Genomic DNA, 25975 nt, shown 5'->3' with positions numbered 1-25975 from the left:
CCTGAGTGCCTGAGCCAGGAGTAACCCCTGCGCATTGCTGGGTGTAACTCAAAAAAAAAAAAAAAAGAAAGAAGAATGAACAGTGGCTTCGGACGCGCAATGAATGGAGTTAAGACAGGAAGTTTTCGGTTATGATCAATATTCAAGCTTATGTCCCCCACCTTGGGGTGATTCTTCCATTCCATTTCACTAGGGCATTGAGGGGACCCCTCCCCGCCTCTCTCTAACCTGCTACTCTTCACAGACCGCCCCTACCCAAATGTCACCAGCTGGAAATGCATCGTTTCCCTGGGTGGGTTGAAAAACCAGCTCCAAGAAGCCCTCTGAGTCCCTATGGGGTGGGGAAGCCTCGAGATGAACCCAGGCCAGGCCGTTTCCTCTCTTTACTCCTCAGCAGAAAGGGTGGGACTGGCGGGGGGCGGGGGGGGGGGGGGAGGCAAGGTTTCTAGTTTCTGGGCTTCATCCTTCATCTGTCTATACCAGCTTCTTTTTTTTTTTTTGGTGCGTGTTGTGGGGGGAGGGGAGAGGTGGGGTCACAGCCGACAAAGCTCAGTACTCCAGGTTCTGCACGCAGGACCTGGCTTTGCTCGCTCAGGGGATCCTATGGGATGTCGGGAATCAAACCCGGGTCGGCTGCGTGCAAGGCAAGCGCGCTCCCCGTTGTCCTACGGCTCCGGCCTCCTAGACCAGCTTCTTGGCTTTAAAAAACCCCTTGAGATGCTGCATCTGCCAGACGCCGATGGCCACGAGGATGAGGGTCTGCAGCACGGACCACCCCAGCACTCGCTGGTTGGTACTCTCGCTGGTCTGCCGGAAGCGCTCCTCTCGCCACTGCGGGGGTGGGGGGGGGGAAGAGGAAGGACAGGGGAGGCGGTGAGCAGCAGGACCTGAACGGACCTGCTTGCCCGAAGAGGGGTGGGGGGGGGGTGGGGGGGGCTGGGGAACGGGTGGAAGAGCCCTTGGGGGGGGCTTGGCGCGCCCCCCGCAGGCCGAGTGGGCGCTCACCCTCTGGTACTCCTGCTCCTTGCGGATCTGCTCCATCTGCTCCACCAGCTGCCGCAGGCGCAGATGCAACTGGCTCAGCGTGTCCTTATCCTGGAACGCCGCGTCATCGCTGATGCGCTCCCCCAACTGCATGTCCAGGTGGATGGTCTGGAGAGCCAAGGGCGGAAGTCAGGGAGCTCTAACGCCCCCAGTCTGGGCCCCGGGCCGCATCAGAGCTGCTTCCGGAGGCGCGTGGGGCGGGGGGGGGGGGGGGGCGGGGTCCAGTCACTCCACTGGAATGATGGAAACAGCTCAGTGGTAAAAGCCCTTGTCTCACGCTTGGGGGGCCCTAGGTTCGATCCCCAGCCCTGCCAAGTTCTTTTCTAGGGAGGGAGGAAGATGGAAGGGGACTCGGAAACTGGTTTGAAAGGCTGGAACACAAATTCTGCTTATGGGACTCTAAATTCCACTACTTTTTTTTTTATTTTTATGAGGGGGGTGCACACCCTGAGATGCTCAAAGCTTAATCCTGGCTCTGCACTCGGAAAATGCTCCTGGTGGTGCACTGGGGGACTCTATGGGATGCCGGGATCGAACCCGGGTCGGTCGCATACAAGGCAAGCGCCCTCCCTGCTGAACTATCTCGCTAGCCCCCTGAGTTCCATTTCTGGTACCTCAGGGTCTTCAAGCACTGCTGGGAGGGACCCCTGAGCATTTCTGCATGTGGCTGGCCTCTTCCCCTGCCAAAAAGGAAGTGATGGAAGGGGTGACAACACGTCCGAGAAAGAATGGCTTTGGGGCTGGACAGAGGGTACTGAGGACAGGGCCCTTGCTTGGCACACATCCAGGTTTAATCGCTGGCACCCCATAAGGTCCTGAGCCCTGCCCAGAATGATCCCTGAGTGGAGAGGCAGGAGTAAGCCCCAAGCACAGCTGGGTGTCGTTCCCCACACCCCCCCAAGAAAGAAAAAGAAAGCTCTGAGACTGTTTGGAGGCTAAGTTCTGAAGTTCTGAGTTAGCCCAAGTACTTGGTGTTGAGTGACTATGAATTTGACTTTACACGATACATATGTATACACACACATATGGTGTCTGTGTGTCTGTGTGTGGGGAAGGACACACCTGGTGGGGCTCAGGTCTTACTCTGGCTGTACATTCAGGAATTATTCCTGGTGGTGCTTGGGGGATTCTATGGGGTACCAGGGGTTGAAACCAGGTTAAGCAACTTATCCCGTATATTATCTCTCCCCTATATGGCTGGTTTTGATCTGGGGGATGGCAGGAAATTCTTTCCAAGGAATCTTCTTCTCCTTCTTCAGAAAATATTCTCTGATGGGCCGGAGCGATAGGACAGTGGGCAGGGCGGTTGCCTTGCACATGCCCACCTGACGAGGTTCAATCCCCCGCACCCAATAGGATTCTCTGAGCACCAACCACCAGGAGTGATACCTGAAGCCAGAGCCAGGAGTAACCCCTGAGCATCACAGTGTATGGCCCCCAAATACAAAACCAAATATACAACAACAACAAAAAAATCATAAAAAAGGGGCTGGAGCGATAGTACAGCAGGTAGGGCATTTGCCTTGCACACAGCTGACCCGGGTTCAATTCCCAGCATCCCATATGGTCCCCTGAGCACTGCCAGGGGTAATTCCTGAGTGCAGAGCCAGGAGTGACCCCTGTGCAATGCCGGGTGTGACTCAAAAAGCAAAAAAAAAAAAATCATAAAAAAGAAATGGTTCTCTAAGCTCACTTCAATGTAAGTTCCAGCCTTCCTCAATAGACCCTCTCCTGCCCACAGCCTTTATACCCAGGAAACGCAGCCCTTGATTCCCCCCACACACACACTCACACACACACTCACATCACACATTCACACAGACACGCACACATTCCCACACAATATTCTCACACATACACACACTCTCACACAGACTCCATTCACACACACACACTCTCACACACAGACTGACACACCATACACACAACACACACAGCACTCAGACAGACCCTCACACACTCACACAGACTCACAAACTCATAACACACTCTTGCAACACACACTCACAAGACTCACTCACACACACTCATACACATATTCTCACACATTCACACTCACACAGACATTCACACACTCATACACACTTTCACACTCACACCCACACCCACTCACCAGCTTGCCATCAAAGACCGGAGGGAACCGGATGGACCTGAGGTGAAGGCAGATCTGGTGCTCTCCTGGGGACTTGGAGGTGAACAAGAAGCGACCCTGAGGGCCATACTGCCGGGACAGAAGGTTCTAGAAACAGCAATCAAATAAGCAGAGGGGAAGCTGGCCAGAACTCCAGAGCGATAGTACAGCAGGGAGAACATTTACGTGCAGCAGACATGAGTCCAATTTCTAGCATCCCATTAGGGTTCCCCAAGCCCAACCAACCAGGTGTGATTCCTGAGCGCAGAGCCAGGGGTCAGCCCTGAGCATCACGGGTATTGCCCCCCCCCCAAAAAAAAAAGACACCCCCCCAACCCTCCCCCTCCCCCATAAGGCCAAAGGAGTAAAGCGAAAGACAGCTCAGAATCCAGCCTTGCCAACGCACCTGTGTGGTTTGCAAACAGCAAACACACTCGCAAATACATTTCCCCTGGGCCTGCCTAGGAGGCAGGATGCCGGGGCGCAGGGGTGGGGGTGGGGGACGGCTTAGGCACTGGTGTTGCGGCACTGGCGGTGGGAGGGATGCCAGGTGTCAAAGCCTGCCTCACCCTGTTCTCCGGGTCCTTCACGAACGCGAACAAATTAATCCACTGTGGCGAGGGCTGGAATTTCCTCACCACCGGGTCGTAGAGCTCGGTTTTGTAGTTTCCTAACGGAGACGCAGAGAGAGCAAGCGTCCTCAGAGAGAGCAAACCCCGGGACCGAGGGGTCCACTCCCCAGGGACTGGGGCGTCGGTGGACGCTAAACATAGCGCTCCCCGTTTCTCTCCAACTCCGCATTTCCGCCTCTGCGTCACACCTGCCACCCATCCATCCATCGCGGGGTGGGATGGGGAGAGGGCTCTGTCCCTTCATTGCCCACCGAGTCTCCCCCGCCCCCACCCCCACTCCATCATCAGGGAGCTGCGGGTGGGCTCGAGCTGATCCCACGGCTCCCCCTCCACCCCCACCCACCCCCACCCCCAGTTCCGATCGGGGCTCGGAGCGTGCAAAAAGCAAACAGCCCGAGGAGCCCCGCGCGCGCGCACCTATGACCACGGTGCCCTCGGGAATCTCCTGGATGAAGCATTTCTCCTCCAGCTCGCCGACCTCGAGGTAGACCGCAGCGCCCCGGCACGTCAGCGCCAGCAGCTGCAACAGCAGCAAAGGCACGGCTCGTCGGGCCCGCTCAGGGCCGGCCCCGCGCCCCGCGCCCCGCGCTCCGCCGGCCCCCGCCACCTTCCCGGGTTCCCGCTGCAGGCGGGGACCGAGACCTACGCGCGGACTACAAGTCCCAGGAGTCCCCGCGCGCGCCGCCCCGGGGCGTTCCCGCAGCCGCTCGGACTCGCACATTCCCGCTCTGGGATCCATCCTGGGGATTCCAGCCTTCTGGCTCTTTCTTACTGTTCGCGCGCGTGTCACAGCCTCAGAGAGGGGAGGGGCTTACCAGCTGCAGCTTGCAGTACGGAGAACCCCACCCCCAAGAGGGTGGGAGGACTATTTTATTATTATTATTATTATCATTATTATTATTATTTGGTTTTGGGGCTACACTCTACGATGCTCAGTGGTTACCTGGCTCTGCACTGAGGAATCACTTCTGGCAGTGCTCCAGAGATCATATGGGATGCTGGACATTGAATCCGTGTTAGCTACATGCAAGGCAAGCGCCTTACCTGCTGTACCCCTTTTATTCTTTTCTTTATTATTATTATTATTATTATCATCATCATCACTGTCACTGTCATCCCGTTGCTCATTGATCTGTTCGAGCAGGCACCAGTAACATCTCTCATTGAGAGACTTATTGTTACTGTTTTTGGCATATCCAATACGCACGGGTAGCTTGCCAGGCTCTGCCATGCGGGCTCGATACTCTCCATAGCTTGCCGGGCTCTCCGAGAGGGGCGGAGGAATCGAACTCGGGTCGGTCACATGAAAGGCGAACGCCCAACCGCTGTGCTATTGCTCCAGCCCATTGTTGTTGTTGTTATTATTATTATTATTATTATTATTATTATTATTATTATTATTATTATTATTTGGGGCCATACCCAGAGGTGCTCAGGTGTTACTTCTTCTGGCTCTGCGCTCAGGAATTACTCCTGGTTGGGCTGGGGTGGGACGCCATATGGGATGTGAGGGATGGAACCCGGGTCAGCTGCGAGCATGGCAAGTGCTGTACCTGCTGCGCTATCGCTCCCGCCCCTGGAAGGACTGTTATAATCTGGGCCCAAACATCAAGAGGGCGGAAACACTGTAAAGGAATCTTTGGGCTCAAAGGAATGGCATGGATGTTCTGGAAGGGAAGGGAGAAATGTCCTAACAGGGTCTAGAGCAGTAGAAATCGGTTATTCCCCAGCACTGTGCTGGTATAGCCCCTGGGCACCAGGATGTGACCTTAGAGCAAAACTAAGGGGAAAAAAACACAGGATAAAGGACCTGGTAAGATAGTACAGAGGGTAGGGCACCTGCCTTGCTTGTGGCCAACCCGGATTCTATCCCTGAGTACTGTTCCCCCCCCAAATAAACCAAAATCCAAAAGCAGGGCGGGGGAAAACCCCCAAGTTCAAAGAAGAGACAGGGTGAAGTTGGAGTGTGTGCTCTGTGTACCGGAACACTAATTTTGATCTCTGACACTACCTGCTCTCTCAATGCCTCTGGGAATAAACCCCGGAAAGATCCCCAAGCAACAAACTGGCATCAGCACCACTTAATTCCCTCTCCTGCCAAAGAATCCCGAAGCTCACGGTGCTGGGCCAGAGTGATAGTACAGCTGTAGGGCGTTTGCCTTGCATGCAGCCAACCTGGGTTTGAACCTCAGCATCCCATAGGGTCCCCCGAGCACCACCAGGAGTAATTTCTGAGTACAGAGCCAGGAGTAAGTCCTGAGAATTGCTGGGTATAAACCCCCTAAACCAAAACTAAACAAAAATAAAGAGACATTAAAAAAAAGACCTTAGGGGGCCAGAGAAACAGTAGAGTGGGGAGAGTGTTTGCCTTGCGGGTGTCTGGCCCAGGTTTGATTTCCAGCATCCCATAAGGTCCCTGAGACCTGCCAGGAGTAAAGCCTTGCATATGGCCTTGCTGGTCACTTGTCTTGCATGAGGCCCACCTGAGTTCGATCCCTGGCATCTTATATGATCCCCAAACATTGCCAGGAGTAATTCGTGAGTGCAGATCCAGGAATAACAGTTGAGCAATGCCCCCCTCCCCACCAAAAATAAAAAAGGATTGAGAATGTTTTAACTACCAAGAACTGCCCATTCACTTTGGTGATGGGACCCACTGATACTCTTAGGGGAATTAAAAAAATTTTTTTCTTCATTGAGGTATCTGAATGGCAGGACAGTGGTTAGGGTTCTCGGTTTGCAAAAATAAGCCTCCTCTCCCCCCCAAAAAAAATTAACAGAACCTCTTAGGAAAGGTTAGTTAAAAGCATGTTGCCTTTGTAGTTGTTTTTTCTTCCACACCTAGCGATACTCAAGGGTTACTCCTGACTTTATACTCAGGAATCACTCAGGAACTCAGGGGATGCCCAGGGACCATGTGGGATGCTGAGGATCAGACCTGAGTTTGCCACGTGCACTCTGGCCCCCACTTTTTTTTTTTTCAACATTGGTCATGCTCAGGGCCTCCTGGCTCTGAGCTCAGGGATCACTCCTGACTCCTGATCGTCTCGGGGGATGATATGGGGTGCCAGGAATGAAGCCTGGGCCAGCCACATGCAAGGCGAACCCCGTGCTGGTGGTACTATTGCTCTGGCCCCAACATCTATTGAATTTGAAGCCTGGTCCTTCAGCCAAGTCTGGAGAGAGGCCAAGACTGGCGCTGTCTGTGGTGCTGAACTGGGATAGGCGGAACCACCACACTGCACTTTGTAAAGGACTAATTTGCTGGGGTTGGTTTGACTTTTAGACTTCTGTTGTTGTACAAGAAAATTTCAATCTAGGCTAGAGCAATCATACAGCAGGTAAGGCATTTACCTTGAACATGGCTAACGTAAGCACCACCAGGAGTGACTCCTGAGGATAAATTCAAGAGTAAGCCCTGATGGGCCGGGGCGGTAGTACGGCAGGTAGGGCATTTGCCTTGCACGTGATCGACCTGGGTTTGATCCCTGGCATCCCATATCATACTCCGAGCACAGCTAGGAGTAACCCCTGAGCATAGCTGGATGTGACCCAAAAAGAAGAAAAAAAAAAAGTAAGCCCTGAGCACCACTGGGTATAGACACAAAACAAACAAAAACAAAACAAAACAAAACAAAAACCAAAAACTGGGGCTGAGCGATAGTACCATGGGTAGGACATATGCCTTGCACGCAGTTGACCCAAGTTCAATACCTGGCATTCCATATGGTCCCCAAGCGCCACTAGGAGTGATCCCTGAAGTCAGGGCCAGAAATATACCCTTTGTACCACTTGGTGTGTCCCCGAATCCCCCCAAGAAAATATTCCAGTTCCTTAATAATGAGTACTTTAGTTTTGGCTTAGGGAGCACACGGCAATGTTCAGGTATTACTCCTGGCTCTGTGCTCAGAAATCAACCCTGGCAGAGCTCGGGGGACTGTATAGGATGCTGGGGATTCCATCCCGGTCAGCTGTGTGAAAGGCAAGCACCTCCCATGCTTTGTTGCTCTTCAGCACTGCCTGGTCCCTGCTGTGACCCCCCACCCCAGATACAAAACCAAACCCCCAAATGAAAGGAAAGGGATGAAATTCAGACCTCCCAGGGCATACTATGGAAAGCCTAACTTTAGAATCCTGAGTCATCTTGGGGTCCCCTCAAACCATGCACCTGGACCTCTTGACCAGGAGAAATGGACCTGTGGGTGGGGTGATGGTCCTTAGGAGACCCTCTTGCTGTGGTTTCAGTTTTAGGGCCAGTCCCCAAGAGTCACTGGATCTTTTTCCTTTTTTTGTGGGGCGGCACTCAGTACTCACATGGGTTCCACTTGGTCTGTGAGCACTCTCTGATGGTGCTCAAGCGCCACCTGGAGGCCATATTTTATATCGCTCTGGCTCCCCCAGCGCCTCTGGGCGAGGGCAGAGATGAGACCATGCAGCTCCCAGTAGAGCTCCAGGATCACTGGATCACTGGATCACTGTCATCCTGTTGTTCCTCTATTTACTCGAGCGGGCACCAGTAGCGTCTCTATTACACTCAGCCCTGAGATTTTAGCAGTCTCTCCTTACTCATCTTTCCCAACGGTTGGAGGCTCTTTCAGGGTCAGGGGAATGAGACCTATCGATATTACTGTTTTTGGATATCGAATACACCACGGGGAGCTTGCCAGGCTCTGCCGTGTGGGTGGGATACTCTCGGTAGCTTGTTGGGCTCTCCGAGAGGTATGTACATATCTGTTACTACTGTGTTTGGGATATGAATACGCCACGGGGAGCTTGCCAGGCTCTCCCAAGTGGGCAATAGACTCTTGGTAGCTTGTCAGGTTCTCCAAGAGGGAGAACTAGGCTAGAAAACTAGGCTAGAGAACTAGAAAAGAGCTCCAGGATACTGGCATCAAATTGGAGACTGGATCTGGTGTTGGGGTGGCATCGCCACAAGGTTTGACAGCTGAAGATTGTATCGGGAGGCGGGTTTGTTGCTGAGCTACAGACTCAGAATCAGTCAGGGAGTCCCCTGATCCAAACCTCAATCTCCTTCCCTTCGGACCCTCTCCTCTCCGTGCCTCTATTCCTCTTCATCTCGCTCACTCCCCCCCCATTCCTCCTTTTCCCTAAATCCTTCCCCCTTCCTCTTCCTGGTTTCCTTCCCCCTTCTGCTTTCCGGTTTCAAAGTAACAGTTTAATTTAATTTCTTTCTTACCCTTTTAGGGGGTGCGGTGAGCCCTGATGCATTGCTCAGGGTTTACTCCTGGCTCTGACCTCGGGAATTATTATTATTATTATTATTTTCATTAGCGAATCACCGTGAGGTACAGTTACAAACTTACAAACTTTCATTTTTGCATTTCAGTCATACAGTGATCATTTACCCATCCCTCCACCAGTGCCCATTTTTCTCCACCAATATTCCCAGTATTCCTCCCACCACCCCCACTCGGGAATTATTTTTGGTGGTGCTCAGGGCACCGTAGGGGATGCTGGGGACCTAAGCCGGGTCAGCTGCATGCAAGGCAAGCGAAGTGACCTACCTGCCTCCTGTCTCCTTCATTTTTTTGGCCAACACCTGACTGTGCTCAGGGCTTACTCCTGGCCCTGAGCACTGCTGGATGTTGCTCCCAAGCAAACACAAAGTTCATTTAATGTGTATATCCAGACAGTGGAATTGTTTGCAAACAGTGCACATAGCATTCCGCAAACTTTATTCACAGTATTATGATGCATGGTGCCTATAATTTTTTTTTTGGGGGGGAAAAACAGTTTACAGAAGCAACCAATAAATGAAATGGTCTTCATGAAGTGTGTGTGTGTGTGTGTGTGTGTGTGTGTGTGTGGTGGAAATCAAGAGCCAGAGTGATAATACAGTGGGTAGAATAGTTGCCTTGCATGTGGCCCATGCAGATTTAATCCCCGGCATCCCATATGGTTCCCTGAGCACCACCAGGAGTAATTCCTGAGCACAGAACCAACCGTAACCCCTGAGCATCACTGGGTGTGGCCCCCAAAACAAACAAATAAACAAAATCTATAAAGTGGGCAGGGCGTTTGCCTTGCTCCTGCTGTCCCCAGCATCCCAGCACTACCAGGAATAATTCCTGGGTGCAGGACCAGGAGCATTGCTGGGTGTGACCCCCCCCAAAAATCTATAGATTAAGAATGCTAAATTGTCTATTTTATGGCCATTTCCATGTAACTGTTACATATTTAATATTAACCCCATACCGAAAGAGCTGTAAATTAGGGAGCAAAGGCATAGTACAGTGGGTTATCACTCCCATTTTATTGTCACCCCCATTTATTCAAAGTGGAACAAGTTTAGCGTATCCTTATTTTTCATTTAAAATTTTTGTTTCGTGGATGACTTGTGGCTTTACCTCTCCTCTATAAATAGTAACGATATATTATCAACAGCTTCAACTCATATAAATGGTCATAAAATTGAGTCAATTTAGCATCCTTTATTTATGGACATGGAGAGTATCATTTTTATTATGAAGAGTGTCATATTTTTTTCTTGCCTTTTCTAGTTTTTTTTCTGTATTTCCCCCCAGTGTTTAGGCACTGTGAATTATAATATGGTTAATAAAATTTTGGGCATACAATACCCACCATCATACCCACCACCAGAGTTTCAGAGAAGTACATTTAAAAAAAAAATTTATTAGAGAATCACTGTGATGTATAGTTAAAAACTTATGAATTTTTGTGTTTGCATTTCACTCATAGAGTGATCGTTTACCCATCCCTCCACCAGTGCCCATTCACCTCCACCAATGATCCCAGTATCCCTCCCACCACCCCTATCCTATCCCCCACCACCCCACCCTGCCTCTGTGGCAGGGCATTCCCGTTTGTTCTCTCTCCTTTTGGGTGTTGTAGTTTGCAAAGAGGTATTGAGTGGCCTTCATGTTCGGTCTATAGTCTACTTTCAGCTCGCATCTTCCAACCCGAATGGTTCCTCCCAACATCCTTTACTTGGTGTTCCCTTCTCTATCTCAGCTGCTTTATCCCCCAGCATGTAAGTCCAATTTCCAAGCTGTGGGACAGACCTCCTGGTCCTTATCTCTACTACTCTTGGGTGTTAGTCTACTACTCTGTCATTTTATATTCCACAGATGAGTGCGATCTTTCTATGTCTGTCTCTCTCTTTCTGACTCATTTCACTTAACATGATACTTTCCATGATGATCCGCTTATATGCAAATTTCATTACTTCATCTTTTTTTTTTTGTTTTGTTTTTGGGTCACACCCGGCGATGCACAGGGGTTACTCCTGGCTCTTCACTCAGGAATTACCCCTGGCGGTGCTCAGGGGACCATATGGGATGCTGGGATTAGAACTCGGGTCGGCTGCGTGCAAGGCAAACGCCCTACCCGCTGTGCTATCGCTCCAGCCCCATTACTTCATCTTTTCTAACAGCTGCATAGTATTCCATTGTGTAGATGTGCCGAAGTTTCTTTAACCAGTTATCTGTTTTTGGGCACTCCGTTTTTTTCCAGAATTTGGGGGAAGTACATTTTTAAATGTTACTTTTTTCAGAGAAGTACAAAGTACATTTAAATTAAATTAAATTAAAACATTAAAATATTTTTATATCTGAGTTATTTTCAAAGTATACAAATGTACATAAATCCTATTTAATGTGCCTTCCAGTGATTTTTAGTAGTTTGTTGGGTGTAGAGATTACAATAGATTACTGACATTTGTGGGATGATACAGTATGTAACATGTGAATGATTTCTTTCACTTGTCATAAAATTCTCAGCTCTACTCATATTTTATCATGTGTTAACATGGGTTCTTTTGGTTTGTTTGTTTTGGGGTCATACCTGGTGATGCCCAGGGGTTATTCCTAGCTCTGTGCTCAAGGATCATTCCTAGCAGGCTTGAGGGACACTATGGGATGCCAGGGATTGAACCTAGGTCAGCTGCATGCAAAACAAATGCCCTCCTCACTGTACTATTGCTCCAACCTTGATAATGTATTATTATTAATTATTATTATTATTATTATATTTTTGGCTTTTTGGGTTACACCTGGTAATGCACGGGGGTTGTTCCTGGCTTTGCACTCAGAAATTACTCCTGGCAGTGCTCAGGGGACCCCATCGGATGCTGGGGATGAACCCAGGTTGGCTGTGTGCAAGGTAAATGCTCTACCCGCTGTGTTATTGCTCCAGTCCCGATAGTATGTTATTTTTTAAAGGCTAAATAACAACTTATTGTATGCCTGAATGAGTTATGTATTCTTGTCTTATTTATTGGTTCCAGGGATGTTTGAAATAGATACTTATTACTTGCTTTTCTCCAGTGGGGCTGGAAAGTATGGTGGGTAGAACACTTGCCTTGTACATGGCTGACCAGGGTTGGATCCCCGCTCTGTGTATGTTCCCCCCAAGCACCACCAGGAGTGACCACTGAGCACTGCACTTGTGGACCCCACCAGAAAAAAGTGAAAAAACTTCAAAACCCCACAAACTTGCCAATATCTTTTTTTTTTTTTTAATTTTATTTATTTTTAATTAGAGAATCACCGTGAGGGTACAGTTACAGATTTATACACTTTTGTGCTTATACTTCCCTCATACAAAGTTCGGGAACCCATCCCTTCACCAGTGCCCATTCTCCACCACCCGTAAACCCAGCGTCCCTCCCACCCTCCCCAATCCCATCTCCCCCCCACCCCACCCTGCCACTGTGGCAAGGCATTCCCTTCTGTTCTCTCTCTCTAATTAGCTGTTGTGGTTTGCAATAAAGGTGTTCAGTGGCCGCTGTGCTCAGTCTCTAGCCCTCATTCAGCCCGCAACTCCCTTCCCCCACATGGCCTTCGACTACAATGTAGTTGGTGATCGCTTCTCTGAGTTGACCTTTCCCCGGAACGTGAGGCCAGCCTCGAAGCCATGGAGTCAACTTCCTGGTACTTATTTCTACAGTTCTTGGGTGATAGTCTCCCACTCTGTTATTCTATATACCATAGATGAGTGCAATCTTTCTATGTCTGTCTCTCTCTTCCTGACTCATTTCACTCAGCATGAAACTTTTCATGCCCATCCACTTAACTACAAAATTCTTGACCTCCTTTTTTCTAACAGCTGCATAGTATTCCATTGTATAGATGTACCAAAGTTTCCTCAACCAGTCATCCGTTCTGGGGCATTCGGGTTTTTTCCAGATTCTGGCTATTGTAAACAGTGCTGCGATAAACATACATGTGCAGATGTTGTTTCGATTGTACTTTTTTGCCTCTCTGGGATATATTCCCAGCAGTGGTATTGCTGGGTCAAATGGGAATTCAATATCTAATTTTTTGAGAATCGTCCAAATTGTTTTCCAGAAGAAACTTGCCAATATCTTTTTTTGATACTTCTTTTTTTTTAAAATTTTTAATTTTTTTAAAATTTTATCACCATGTGGAAAGTTACAAAGTTCTCAGGTTTATGTCTCAGTTATACCATATTCAAACACCATCCCTTCACCAGTGCCCATATTCCACCACCAAAATCCCCAGTACATCCCCCGCCCCCGCCCCCCACCCCAACTGTATAACTGATGACTTTCCCTTCATTTTCTCTTTACCTTGATTACGTTCTATATTTCAACACAAAACTCATTATTGTTGTGGGAGTTATACCCCCAAACAAGATAGCCCTACTAAGGAGGCATTTGATAATTAGTTTTCCATTAAAAGATTGTATGTTTTCAGGTTTTAGAAAAGGTTGCGTGGCCACATTAGCGGCCGCGCGGCTCGGATGTGTCCCAGTCCCGAATCCCGGAGCCGTGTTAGTTGCTGCTCAGTGTCGCCAGGACTCTATCTGGAGAAGGTGTGCTGGCTGCACCTCCTCCGTCTGGCTCCCTGGTGTTGCTGGCCCCAATTCGGGTCCGGAGCATTTTCCAGGCCGCGTTGCTCACCAGAATGCCTGGCTGCTTCTCTGTTGAATGTGGCAAGATGGCGCCGAGGGTGGGTCGAGGGCGTGACTTCCGGCGGCCGGGACCACTTGGAGGCTGGGCTGATGCTTGTTCTTGATGTAAACCTCAAATGAAATGATTGGACCCTAAGATGATTCTATGGTTGAATTTTCAGGAATTTGTGTTGTTCTTTTCATGGTGGTCCCACCGTTTACTCGTCCGTTCCAAAAGACATATGAGATTCAGTTTCATGTACCTCTCAGTAGTGATCTTTTTTTCCCCTTTGTTTCTTTTTGTGTCAAACCCAGGCGATACTCAGCGGTTCCTCCTGGCTCTGCACTCAGGAATTACTCCTGGCGGTGCTTGGGGGACCCTACAGGATGCCAGAGATGGAACCCAGGTCTGCCACGTACAAGCAAACCTCTATCCCTTGTACTATCACTCTGACCCCCTCAGTGGTGATCTTAATGGTGATGAGGCCTCATTCTGGTACTGACTTGCACCTTGTGGATGATGAGTTTGAACATCTTCACGTTAGTGTCCAACATTTGTCTAGGTTCTTTAAGTGAATGTACACTCAGTCCTTCATCCACGTAAAATTACTCTTCTTACACTGTCTTCAGATTGTTCTGTAATTTGGATACGAACACCCAGCATGATAGATGTGTTCGAATCAAGTCTTTCCATTGCATAATTGTATCAAGCAAGTCATTGACTGTGTAATCACCGGGCAGCTAGGAAAATCCCCGAGGCTCTCTCTCACCGGCTAAGTCTGGTGGTCTCGGGCCACTTCCCCACCCGGGACGGCCAATGCCATGGGTGGATGAAGGAGAAAATGAGAGCTAAGCTGGTTGGTGATCAGTTGCTGTTTATTCCATTCTCCCCACGTGCCTGTTCTAGTCCCACTAAGCCTTCATTGCCCCTCATTGCTGTCTCCTCCAGTCCCCCATGCTACTCTCTCTGTACTCCCTCTTGAAGCCTGCTCTCTCTAGTCTCGCATCATCTCCCCACACCCATGCCCCGAAGCATTGGCGGTAGCAGAATCAACATATCAATGCCCTTCCTGATCTCAATGATCAGGCTCAAGGGCAAAAATACCACCTAGGGGTGTTTCTCCTCTCCTTAGTTCAATAACTTAATTAACATCTTAATTCTACTTCTTTTTTTTTTTTTTTTGGTTTTTGGGTCACACCTGGCGATGCACAGGGGTTACTCCTGGTTCTGCACTCAGGAATTACTCTTGGCGGTGCTCAGGGGACCATATGGGATGCTGGGATTTGAACCCGGGTCGGCCGCGTGCAAGGCAAACGCCCTACCTGCTGTGCTATCACTCCAGCCCCTTAATTCTACTTCTTAATATTTATTAGTTATTTTGTATGGACACAGTAAGAGATACATTAAGCTCTCCTGGGGACATCTTGCTATAGATCTCAGACTACAGTGCTCAGGTCAGATTAATCTTTCCTAACCCTAGCAGGGTCCTAATCCAGCTGTTACTTTTTGGATCATGACAAAGTTTGTTCATGACCATGCTCTTAACTTATAGTTAAGTACTATGGCACTTTGACCTGGCCCAGTCCTATGCCAGAGTAGCTCACAGCTTACACTGGGTCCATCCAGTCCCTCGTTAGGACTCTGCTTTTGGGGTGCTAGGAAGTAAGGGCAACTGAGGCTTAAGTCCAGAGAACAGGTGTCCAGGAGTGAATACTATTCAGAGTCAATTAACTCCCAAGTTTCAAAAGCATAGCATTAACTGTCTTCCTGTGTCTATACAAAAATGACATTGCTCTGAATTAACTGTACAAAGGACTTAAGGAGAAGAGGAAAGCAATATTTACAAGTTAACAGAGTCTGATTAGGAGATAAAGGCAATTGACCAGTTGGGGAAGCAGCGCACAGAGAAAGAGGCTACAAATAAACACAGAGGAATGGGAGCACTGTGATTGGAGTCACTCAATAAATCTAAGCTCCCTATGGTAAGGCAGAAAGGACAAATCAATGTTATCCTACAATTGACTACTATTTATTATAAGGTAGTATTCTCTTTGAAGCCATTTTAAATGTAAAATTTATAAATTATTAAAATTTTTGATTGGTCCCCTTTTACTGGCTAATATAAATGTTTGCGTTGATTTAGTATCCCGCAACCTTTATTATTTAATTTTAATTTTAATTTTAATTTTTTTTTCTTTTTGGGTCACACCCGGAGATGCACAGGGGTTACTCCTGGCTCATGAACTCAGAAATGACTCCTGGCGGTGCTCAGGGGACCATATGGGATGCTGGGAATCGAACTTGGGTCGGCCGCGTGCAGGGCAAATGTCCTACCCCCTGTGCTATCACTCCAGCTCCTTTGTTATTATTTTTTAAAAAATTAAATTAAAAATAATTTTTGGGGAATTTTGGACCACTTCCAGCAGCAATGTTCAAGGGTTACTCCCAGCTCTGCACTCAGGAGTCACTCCTGACGGTAGTCAGGGGGTCATATGGGGAAGCCGGAGATCAAACCCAGGTAGGCCGTATACAAGGCAAACACCCTCCCCACTGTACTATGGCTCCAGCCCAAATGAAGGGATCATCTTGAAACTAATATCACCCACGGTCATTCATTTCTCACCCTGCTCTCTGCCCACGCCTCCCACCACCCTCTTCCCCTTCCCAGTGTTTGTAGATGATCAAGAACAAGCAATTCACTTGGTATTTACTCCTATTACTCCACAAAGTCTTCTATCTTTCAGGAATAATCGAGACCAATTTCACCAGCGAGGAGGGAAATCGAGCTACTCAAGGTCTTATGCCAGACACTTATTATACTGCTGACAGATTGCTTCTTACCTTTATTTAGGCTCATTTGCAAATGCCCTACCCGCTGTACTATTGCTCCAGCCCCATTTCAATATTCTTGAAGATGAATATTTGCAATCCTTTTACAAATGATAGAGAAAGGCGGGGGGCAGAGATCATATAGGAGGTGATGTGCTTGCTGGGCCTGTAATCAACCTGGCTTGGAAGCTCCAGCACACCCCTTCCCCCAAGAAAGAATGGGAAAAAAATTGCCTCTTGTAAGTGCAGCTTTCTATAATGTGTTTCATTCAATTCAGCTGTTCATTTTTCTCAGCGTGTACATTGAGCTGTGGACTTGGAGACATGTCCATATACGACATTATTTTCTCATGGGTCAGGACAAAGGGTCCACGCTTGGAAGCCTGCCTCAAGGGCTAGGGGAGGGCAGTTGGGACAAAGAAGGGACCATGATGGCAATAATGGTTGGAAGGATCGCTCTGCATGGGAGAGGTGTGCTGAGAGTGGGCAAACAACCAAACATAATGGCCCCTCAGTATCTATATGGGAAATGATAATGTCCAAAAGTGGGGAGGAAGTGGGGAGAGGAGAGAGACGGGGGGGGGGTGGGGAGAGAGAGAGAGAGAGAGAGAGAGAGAGAGAGAGAGCGCCTGGCATAGAGGCAGGCTGAGGGGGCAGTGGCAGGAGAGATACTGGGGATATTGGTGGTGGGGAATATATACCGGAAGGGGAGTGGTTGGATGTTGGAACATTGTATGAATGAAACTCAATCATGAAAGCTTTGTTAATATCTCAGTGATTCAATAATTAAAAAAATGTTATTTTCTTTCATTTTACATCACATTCCCCCCCCCCCTTTTTTTTTTTAAAAAAAATCCCTGGTCACACCTGTTGATGCTCAGGAATCACTCCTGGCCCTGTGCAGGATATGTGCAAGGCAAGTGCCCTACCCATTGGGCTATCTCTCCAAACCCCCATCATTTAACCTTTGCAGGGGAATTTTTCTGTCCTGAGAACTTTGTGTCATAGCTGGTGTGAGAGTTTTCAAGTCTCTGATGGCAGTGGTTTGTGGAGATTTCCTCATCTTTCCAAAGATTCAGGTCAGGAAGGGGCCTCGAAGGTTTTTTATCAGCAAGACAGGACAGATCATTGGATAGCAGGAAGACACAAAAACAGTGATGTTTTCTAACCTTCGTAGCACATACTGACGGTGTGCTACATAAACGGTAAGGCAGCAGTTGATACAGTAAAAAGAAGCAAAGCAGCTCACGTGAACCAGGATGGTGTGGGTGACCTTGATCTCAAGAGAGGACTGTGGGCAGACACTGTTTCTAAGGATGTGCTGGACATTCTTTCGGTGGTTGAAGAGGAACTTTACCATGTGCCCGCTGGTCCAGATCATGAGGAACACACACAGCAGGTCTCTTATAGTCATTACTCCCTGGAATGCAGACACTCCATTCCTCTCAGCATTATGTGCTATACAGTAGTTTTGGTTATAAGAGTATTCAGTTCCAGTAATGTTGAATGGGGCCTTCACTGTCAAGATAACCCATACATAGATCAGCATGTTGAGTACCCAGAAAAAGAGAAAGGCAGAAGAAATGCATGTGTAGATGTTTGATTTGAACCACGCCCACTGAGCGTGGTTGTTGGTGATCACGATGGCTTGGAACACACTGAGGAAAGATGTGGTACAGAGGGAAAGACCCCGGCCCACTCGGTAAAAGAATAAAATTGCCTGACAACCAGCGTCGCTCAGAAAATTTCTTATTCCAAAGAAAGAGATTAATTCCGGAATCCCGGCGAAAAAAATTGTCATCATATTGGCAAAAGTTAAGTGGGTAAATATCCAATCTACTGGCTTATTTCTTTGCAGAATGGTTTTGACATATAGCATAAGCAAAAATGAATTTCCAATAAAACCAATCATGAATTGGAAGCAAAATAATACTCCCCAAACGGTATCTTGTAGAATTACTGTGTCCATCGCTTTCTTGTTCGTTGGATGAGGACCTAGACAAAGAATAAATAACAGATTGGTTGGTGAACTTGAGAGAAGTGTCACTTCATGCTGGTGTGAATGTGACTTACCCATTATGTCAGTAGAATGTGTAAAAGCGCTGGCATTTTTCAGAAAAGGAAGAATTAATGCTAAAAGAATTTTTAAAGAGTTATTGACATCATTTAGGAGGAATTATTGCTTCTATTTGTTTTGTGTTTTAGTCATAACCAGAATTACACATCGATTCCTCCTGGCTCTGCACTCAGGGATCACTCCTGATGTGCGTGGAGGACCCTATGAGATGTAGGGGATCGAACCCGGGTCTGCCATGTGCAAGGCAGGCACCCTCCACACTGTACTATCTCTGACTCCTGTTGTTTCCATTTTTGTAAAGCTATTCCAGCTGGCTATTTCCAGAGAAGTAAAGTTAGTATCTTGTTGAGTAATTTTTTATTCAATTACATATTTTATATTTATCATAATGTATCATAGAGGTTATATTTAACCTCTATAATACATTTAAGTCATATGTAGCTTACATTGGTTCTATTTAACTTGACAGCTTTCATGTATTTTCATAATATTTCCCAGAAACTGATAATCAGGTCTTTTTACTTTTTTCCTTTGGCTTTTTGGGTCACACCCAGGAGTGCTCAGGGATTATTTCTGGCTCTGCACTCAGGAGTTACCTTTCTTGGTGTTCAGGGCACCCTATGGGGTGTCAGGGATCGAACCCTGGTCGGCCACATGCCAGTCAAATGCCCTAGCCAATGAACGTTCTCTCTGGTTTCATTCTAGTCTTTTAAATCATAGTATTGGATCTCCATTTTACATGAAATCATTCTGGCCTCTCCCCAGATCCTGTCTCAGAGAATCACAAGACCATCAGGTTCTGTAGATTTCTCTTCTGAAACTTTTGTATTATTACCTCCAGTGCTCCAGAAACGATTTGATTTAAGAGCTCTGACCAGCGAGCTCGGTCACACAGAATGGAATACACATCAGGAGTGTCCAAGCTTTAGGATCACCCAAACAGATAGCACACAGAGTGGCCATTTATTCATCCCTATCGCTCCAGCATCCTGGTTCCCGTCATGTGAGCCGCTGTTGAAGTTGAGAGACACGTTCAGCACTGTGAGTAGACGCAGCACAATTAAGGGGTGCATGAAGACAGAGACCCGGATATTTCAAATGAATCATCGGCACCTTTAAAGGATAGATTACATGACAATTTGCTATTCTATTCTGGCCTGGACATGCCTGTCTGTTTCCCTCTGGTCTAAACTTGTTTTCCTCAGGGACTATCCCGACCTTGGGGTTCCTGTTAGGGGGTGAATTTCCCACCTCTCGCTATTCCTTACCCAGGTCTCTTGCAGTGTCCGTGAATTCATAGGTACTTTGGTTCAGTGAAGGTCTCAATATCTTTCCTGGACATTATCTTCATTTACTTCTTTACCATGAGTTAGAGCTTCTCAAGAACCCTTTCTTGGGGTAGAGCATTTGCCTTCCATGCAGCCAGCCCGGGTTTTCAATCTCCCACACCCCAAGTGGTGCCCCCAGCAATGCCAGGAGTGATTTTTGAGTGCAGAGCCAGGAGTAAGCCCTGAGCATTGTCGGGTGTGGCCCCTCAAAACAAACCCAAGGGAGGAAATTCTGGGGCAAAACTCTGAGGATCCAATTTTCTCTTGTGCAGGAGCTGGACTTCAGGCTGGGGCAGGGTGAAGAGCCTGAAGTGGTTTACGTACCATACAGCTGTTAGGAAAAATGATGCTGTGCAATTCGCTTATAAATGGATGGACATGGAGAATATCATGCAGAGTGAAATAAGTCAGCAGGAGATGGACAGACATAGAATGCACTCATTTGTGGGATTTAAAAAAAACCCATATAGTATAAGTTTAACAACAATGGACAGTAGAAACAAGAGCCAGGAGGATTGGTTCGTGATTGGAAGCCTGTCTCAGGGCCGGAGGAGAGGCAGTTGGTTTAGAGGAGGAGCCACTATTGACAATGCTGGTTGGAACAGATTGCTCTGGATGGGAGATGTGTGCTGAGAGTGGGTAAAGGGCCAAACATGACGGACTCTCAGGATCTGTGTTGCAAGCTACAATGCAAAGAGAGAGAAAGATAGAGAGATACAGAGAGAGACAGAGACAGAGACAGACAACGACTGACAGATAAACAGAGATAGGCAGAGACATAGAGATACAGAGACAGAGACAGATAGAGAAAGAAGAAACGTGCTTGCCATAGAGGCAGGTGCAAGGGGATCCTTAGCAGGAGGGATACTGGGCACATTGGTGGTAGGAAATGTACACTGGTTGAGGAATGGGTGTTGGAACATTGTATGACTGTAACTCCCTCAAGAAAGCTTATCTCACAGTGATTCAATTAACACACACACAAAGAAATTTGTTGTGTGTTGTGGGTCTCTCTCCTTCCTGTCCCTTAAATACCATACCCAAGGATTTGAATGCTTCCTTTGATCACGAGCCTACTTCCAGTCGATTCTCAGTCACTCATTTTGAAACACTTGTCATCCACCTACAACCTCTGTCGATTTTCCTGCAGAAAAGTTAATTGAGCCCAAATCACTGTCTTCCCTCCATAGATGCTAATCGAGGTGGCACTGCCTAACCCAACCCTGCTCCATTTTGGTGGTGCGATGCTGAGGAAAGCCATTTTCGGTACCCATCCCCTCACCCTCTCACATTTATTGATTCTCACTTCTCACTCAGGTTCAGGCCATCATCACACATTCTTATTCTGCTTATTTTATAGAAATTCGTGATTAGGGTTGAAGCCTCAGTACAGCAGCTAGACATTTGCTTTGCACATGGCCAGCTGGGGTTCAATCGCTGGCATTCCATATGGTTCCCTGGGCACTACTGGGAGTAATTCCTGACTGCAAGGCCAGGAGTAATCCCCGAGTATCATCAGGGGTGGAAAATAAAGAAAATAAATGAGTTTATTTTATTCTGACTGCTAATGGCAATTTTGTTTTCTTTATTTTCCACCCCTGGTGATACTCAGCAAAAGTTTCACAATATTTCCCATGTAAGGACAGCCATGAGGGAAACAAGCAAAAGGATTATTATTATTTTTTTTTTTTTTTGCTTTTTGGGTCACACCTGGCGATGCACAGGGGTTACTCCTGGCTCTGCACTCAGGAATTACTCCTGGCGGTGCTCAGGGGACCATATGGGATGCTGGGAATTGAACCCGGGTCGGCCGCGTGCAAGGCAAACGCCCTACCCGCTGTGCTATTGCTCCAGCCCCGCAAAAGGATTATTTTAAGAAGAATTGGTTTCATGGGGCTGGAGCAATAGCACAGTCGGTAGGGCATTTGCCTTGCACGTGGCCAACCCGGGTTCGATTCCCAGCATCCCATAGGGTCCCCTGACCACCATCAGGGGTGGTTCCTGAGTGCAGAGCCAGGAGTGACCACTGTGCATCATCGGGTGTGACCCAAAAAGCAAAAAAAATATTGCCTGGAGCAATAACACAGCGGGGAGGACACTTGCCTTGAACACGGTTGTCTTGGGTTCGATCCCTTGGTACCACATATCCTCTGAGCCCCAGCCAGAGTGATTCCCAACACAGAGCGAGGAGTAAGCCTTGAGCACAGCCGGTGTGGCCTAAAAGCAATAAGGAGCACAAGGCAAACAGTATAAGACCATTAGGGAATTCACAAACATGGTAGAATATCATCACTTTAGGAAACATCTTAACAAAATTTACTTAACATTATGGCAGAGCCTGTAATACCCTTGGCATGTTCGATATGCCAAAAACAGGAACAATAACGGGCCTCACTTCGTGTTCCTGGATCCAGCAGACGCCACTGGGCTACACTAGCACGAGATAGAGATGAATGGAGGCGTTACTGGCGCCCAATTGAGCAAATCATGAACAACAGGATGACAGTGCTACAGTGCAGTGCAGACTTAACATTTGGCAAAATAAGTCAGATTACCAAAGGACAATTGAGACAGGCAGCTCTCTCTTTGAAAATCTCATTCATGGGCCTGGAGTGAGAGTACAGCCGGGAGGGTGTTTACCTTGCATGCAACTGACTGGTTGGATCCTGGCATTTCGTAGGTCCCCCAGCACCTCCAAGAGTAATTCCTGAGTGCAGAGCCAAGAGTATCCCCTGAACATTGCCAGTAGTGACCCAAAAAGCAAATCCAACCAACCAAGCAATCACCTCACATGGGACTAGAGTGATAACACAGCGTGCCGGGAGGGCGCTTGGCTGGCACGCAGCTGATAGGGTTTGATCCTTGGCATCCCTTACCGTCCCCGAACCCCACCTGGAGAAATTCCTGAGTTCAAAGTCAGGAGTAAGCCCTGAGCACCACCGGGTGTGGCTGCAAACAGAAACAAACAAAAAGAAATCTTGTAGTATGCAAATTATAAATAAAGGGAAAACGAATTTTTCTTTTATTTTGGGTCACACCTGGCGATGCACAGGGGTTACTCCTGGCCCAGCACTCAGGAATGACTCCTGGCGGTGCTCAGGGGACCCTAAGGGATGCAGGGAATGGAACCAGGGTCGGCCTCGTGCAAGGCAAACACCCTTGCACGCTCCAGCCCCTAAGGGAGAACTCATTGATTCAAGGTTATTCTAACATCTAAAAGGTGCCAAACTTATCACTTTAGATCATAAGTACGAACAGATCGCTCCACCGCCCAGGGCCCAGTGACAAAAGCGGACAGCCAGGCCCCGGCGCCCCCGCCCAGGCATCAGAGCCGGAGCCGGGGCCCGCCCCCACACCCGCGCCAGCGCCGCCCTCAGACCCTGAACCGGTGCGCGACATCCGCTGTGAGTTCTGCCCTGAGTTCTTCAAGCACCGCAAGGGCCTGTCCGACCGCGCACGCTCGCCCCTGCGCCAGATGGGCGTCACCGAGGGTCTGTTGCCTGCTCGCCCACCGACACCCTGCGGGAGACCCTCAGACAGAAGCCCCAGCCGCGCCTCGTCAAGAAGGAGCCGCGGGCCGGGGACCTGCCCCTGCGCTGGTGCAGGACGGGCCTCCCCGGGTGGCCGGGCCGTGCAGAGTGCCCTGCCGCTGGTGCCCACGGCGGGTCGGCCGGGCACCCCGGGCGCTGGGCGGGGCCGCACCCCCCGCGGGCTCATCCTGGCGCCCCTCAGCCGGGCCAAGGCGGCAGCCGGCGGCTCCCGAGGCTCCGTGGCCCCCAAGCGGCCCCTGCAGGAGGACCCCCGCCCGCCCCCTGAGGTGACGGCCAAGACCCGCGCCAGACCGAGCTGCCCTTCACGGCCAAGGCCGCCCCCTCGCCCACCGGCGCCTGCTGCGAGCTGCGCGGCCTCGACTCTGAGACCCGCAAGGCGCTGGCGGCCTCGCGCGGGCGGGCGCCCCTGAGGCAGTTTGGGGTGACCGAGCGGTGCGGGAATGAGGCCCCCATGGAGACGCTGAGCGAGGGGACCAAGCGGCGGCCCCAAAGGTGGGCGCCCATCGCAGCTCCATCCGGGGCGGCCGTCCCTGCACCAGGAAGCTCCGCGGTGCCGGCCACAGGCGTGAGGGTGACGAGCGGCCGCCGCTGGGGTGGCCCCGGTGGCCTGGCTGTGGGGGGCGCAGCGCCTGTGGCGAGCCGGGGCTGGAGCTGGGCGCGCAGCTGGTGGCAGCGAGCGGCCTCTGGCCTCGGCCCTCCAGGCTCGGGGAAGGCCGAGGAGCACCAGCGGCCGAGCAGCAACGAGTGTGAGCGCCGGCAAGCGCGCCCGGCCAGCGCCTCTGGGGCCCGGGCAGGGAGGACGCCTGCGGTCTGCGACAGAAGCGAGAGGAGGTCGGCAGCCCCCTCCCCGGGTCCGGCCGGCCCCCTCCCCGGGGCCACGACCCCTCAGACGTCACTCGTCAAGTGTGCGGGCAATGTCTGTCCCCTCAGGGGCGGGTTCTGCGAGGCGCAGTTCCGGGGGCCGCTGTCCACCCAGGAGGAGGGGGCGCGGCACTTGCTGCGGCGCATCCTGGACAGGAGCTTCTCCAGAGTGGACGCCCCTCCCGGAGAGCCCCCCGCCCCGCAGGCACAGACGGCCGTGGCCGAGGCGCCCTGACGCGCGCAGTCCACACCCTCCTGCACCCTCTCCTCCCTCTTTCCTTTCCGTTTCCAAAGGAGCAAGCCAGAGCCTCCAACCGTCCCCAGGGGTCCGCGCACACTGCAGCCGGGACACCCGCCCCCAGCAGAGCACTTGGGGCCTGGGGTGTTCCCTCGCCAGTGGGGGCTGCCAGGGGGGCTGTGCTTGCCTTCGATGGCCGTTCCCAGAGCCCCCAAAGACCCCCTGTCCTGGCTCACTCCTGTCCCCGTGGACCTACTCACTCGTGACACGTCACGCACGCACCTCGTGAGACCTGGGATCTGCCGAGCCCCCCAGTTCCCGAGTTGAGCGACCAAGTCCAGCCAAGGTGCTTGCTCAGGGGAGGCCGGGAGCCCCTACTGAGCCATGATGTCATGGAAACCCTTGCTGGCCACGCCCCCAGGGGCTTCCCCAGCAGGAAGAGCTCAGAGCTGACAGCTGCCCCTGCCAGGTCAAGTGCCCCAGCCTTGGGGCTTGGGCGGGAGGGGTTTTGGTGGGCTCCCCCACGCCCGCCCCCCCCATTTTTCTCTGTTGCTTTCTTTCTATGTATAGCTCATCACTGTTTAAAAACGCGTTTTGTGTAGAGAATAAAAAAAAAGTATGAACATATCAACTATCATATGTTCACTTTATTCCATTATATCTTCATCATATGATAAAGAAATAAAGAAGATAAATATTGAAAATTAAAAATTGTTAGATTTCTTGATTCACTATTAATGAATGATTACATTGGTTAAAAATTGAAACCTCCAGAAATATTATGACAACACAATTCACAAAATAGTTTCAAAGTAAAGGATTTTCAACATTATTACTCCGATAAAATATTCTAGTTGAAAAAATAATTTCACTTGATGAAAGAAATTCTTGGTCAAAATTTTTTAAACTCGTAGAAAGATGTTTTTGTAAGGCAGAAAAAAAAATTGAATACATAAATCATTGATGAATCAGAAAATCTGGTATTGTAGTAGAAAATTCTCACCAAAATTAAAAACTCTAAAAATTTATTAAAATAAACCTCAAACAATCCTGAGATTAATTAATTTAGCTGAATTACATAAGGTAGTCCTAATACTCTGTTTTTTTTTTTTTTTTTTTTTTGCCACACTTGTCAGTGCTCAGGGCTTACTCCTGGCTCTGTACTGAGGGATCAATCCTGGTGGCTCTGTGACCCTATGGGATTCGGGGATTTAACCTGGGTCAGCTGGAAGCATGGCAAGAGCCCTCCCCGCTGCACTGTGGCTTCAGTCCCAGTCCCAACTGTTCTAAAATTGTGGCTATTAGATTATAGGATCTAAGAGAAAATATATAAAAAAAAAGGCATTTGGGAGAAAAGTTAACAATTAATGAGAAATGCATAAAGAGGTG

At 49.3% G+C, this 25975-nt stretch overlaps 1 protein-coding gene and 1 pseudogene across 1 annotated transcript; one reads left to right on the top strand and one right to left on the bottom strand.

Annotated features, from left to right (window-relative positions):
* Window positions 1-25183, top strand: part of LOC129401847 (protein Wiz-like) — a 29430-nt pseudogene extending 4247 nt beyond the window's left edge.
* Window positions 123-4543, bottom strand: LOC129402098 (transmembrane emp24 domain-containing protein 9-like). The gene is made up of 5 exons (XM_055126989.1): window positions 4225-4543; window positions 3745-3845; window positions 3158-3283; window positions 1006-1152; window positions 123-831 (listed from the first exon to the last, which is right to left on the bottom strand). Exons 1-5 carry the CDS (start codon window positions 4526-4528, stop codon window positions 682-684), a joined length of 828 nt encoding a protein of 275 aa, XP_054982964.1. The 5' UTR covers window positions 4529-4543; the 3' UTR covers window positions 123-681.
* Window positions 25184-25975: the final 792 nt, after the last annotated feature.

Source organism: Sorex araneus, chromosome 2, assembly GCF_027595985.1.
Source record: "Sorex araneus isolate mSorAra2 chromosome 2, mSorAra2.pri, whole genome shotgun sequence".
NCBI classification, from domain to species: domain Eukaryota; kingdom Metazoa; phylum Chordata; class Mammalia; order Eulipotyphla; family Soricidae; genus Sorex; species Sorex araneus.
Note: the sequence above shows the minus strand (reverse complement) of the source record. Positions and strands in the feature narration are given on the sequence as shown.

Excerpts from the sequence above, each read along its gene's own strand:
- LOC129402098 (XM_055126989.1), bottom strand. The coding sequence starts at position 4,528 with ATGTGCGAGTCCGAGCGGCTGCGGGAACGCCCCGGGGCGGCGCGCGCG. Across the intron at positions 3,284-3,744 it reads TGAAGGACCCGGAGAACAGG|AACCTTCTGTCCCGGCAGTA; the intron begins GTGAGGCAGGCT and ends TGCTGTTTCTAG. Across the intron at positions 1,153-3,157 it reads CGGTCTTTGATGGCAAGCTG|ACCATCCACCTGGACATGCA; the intron begins GTGAGTGGGTGT and ends TTGGCTCTCCAG.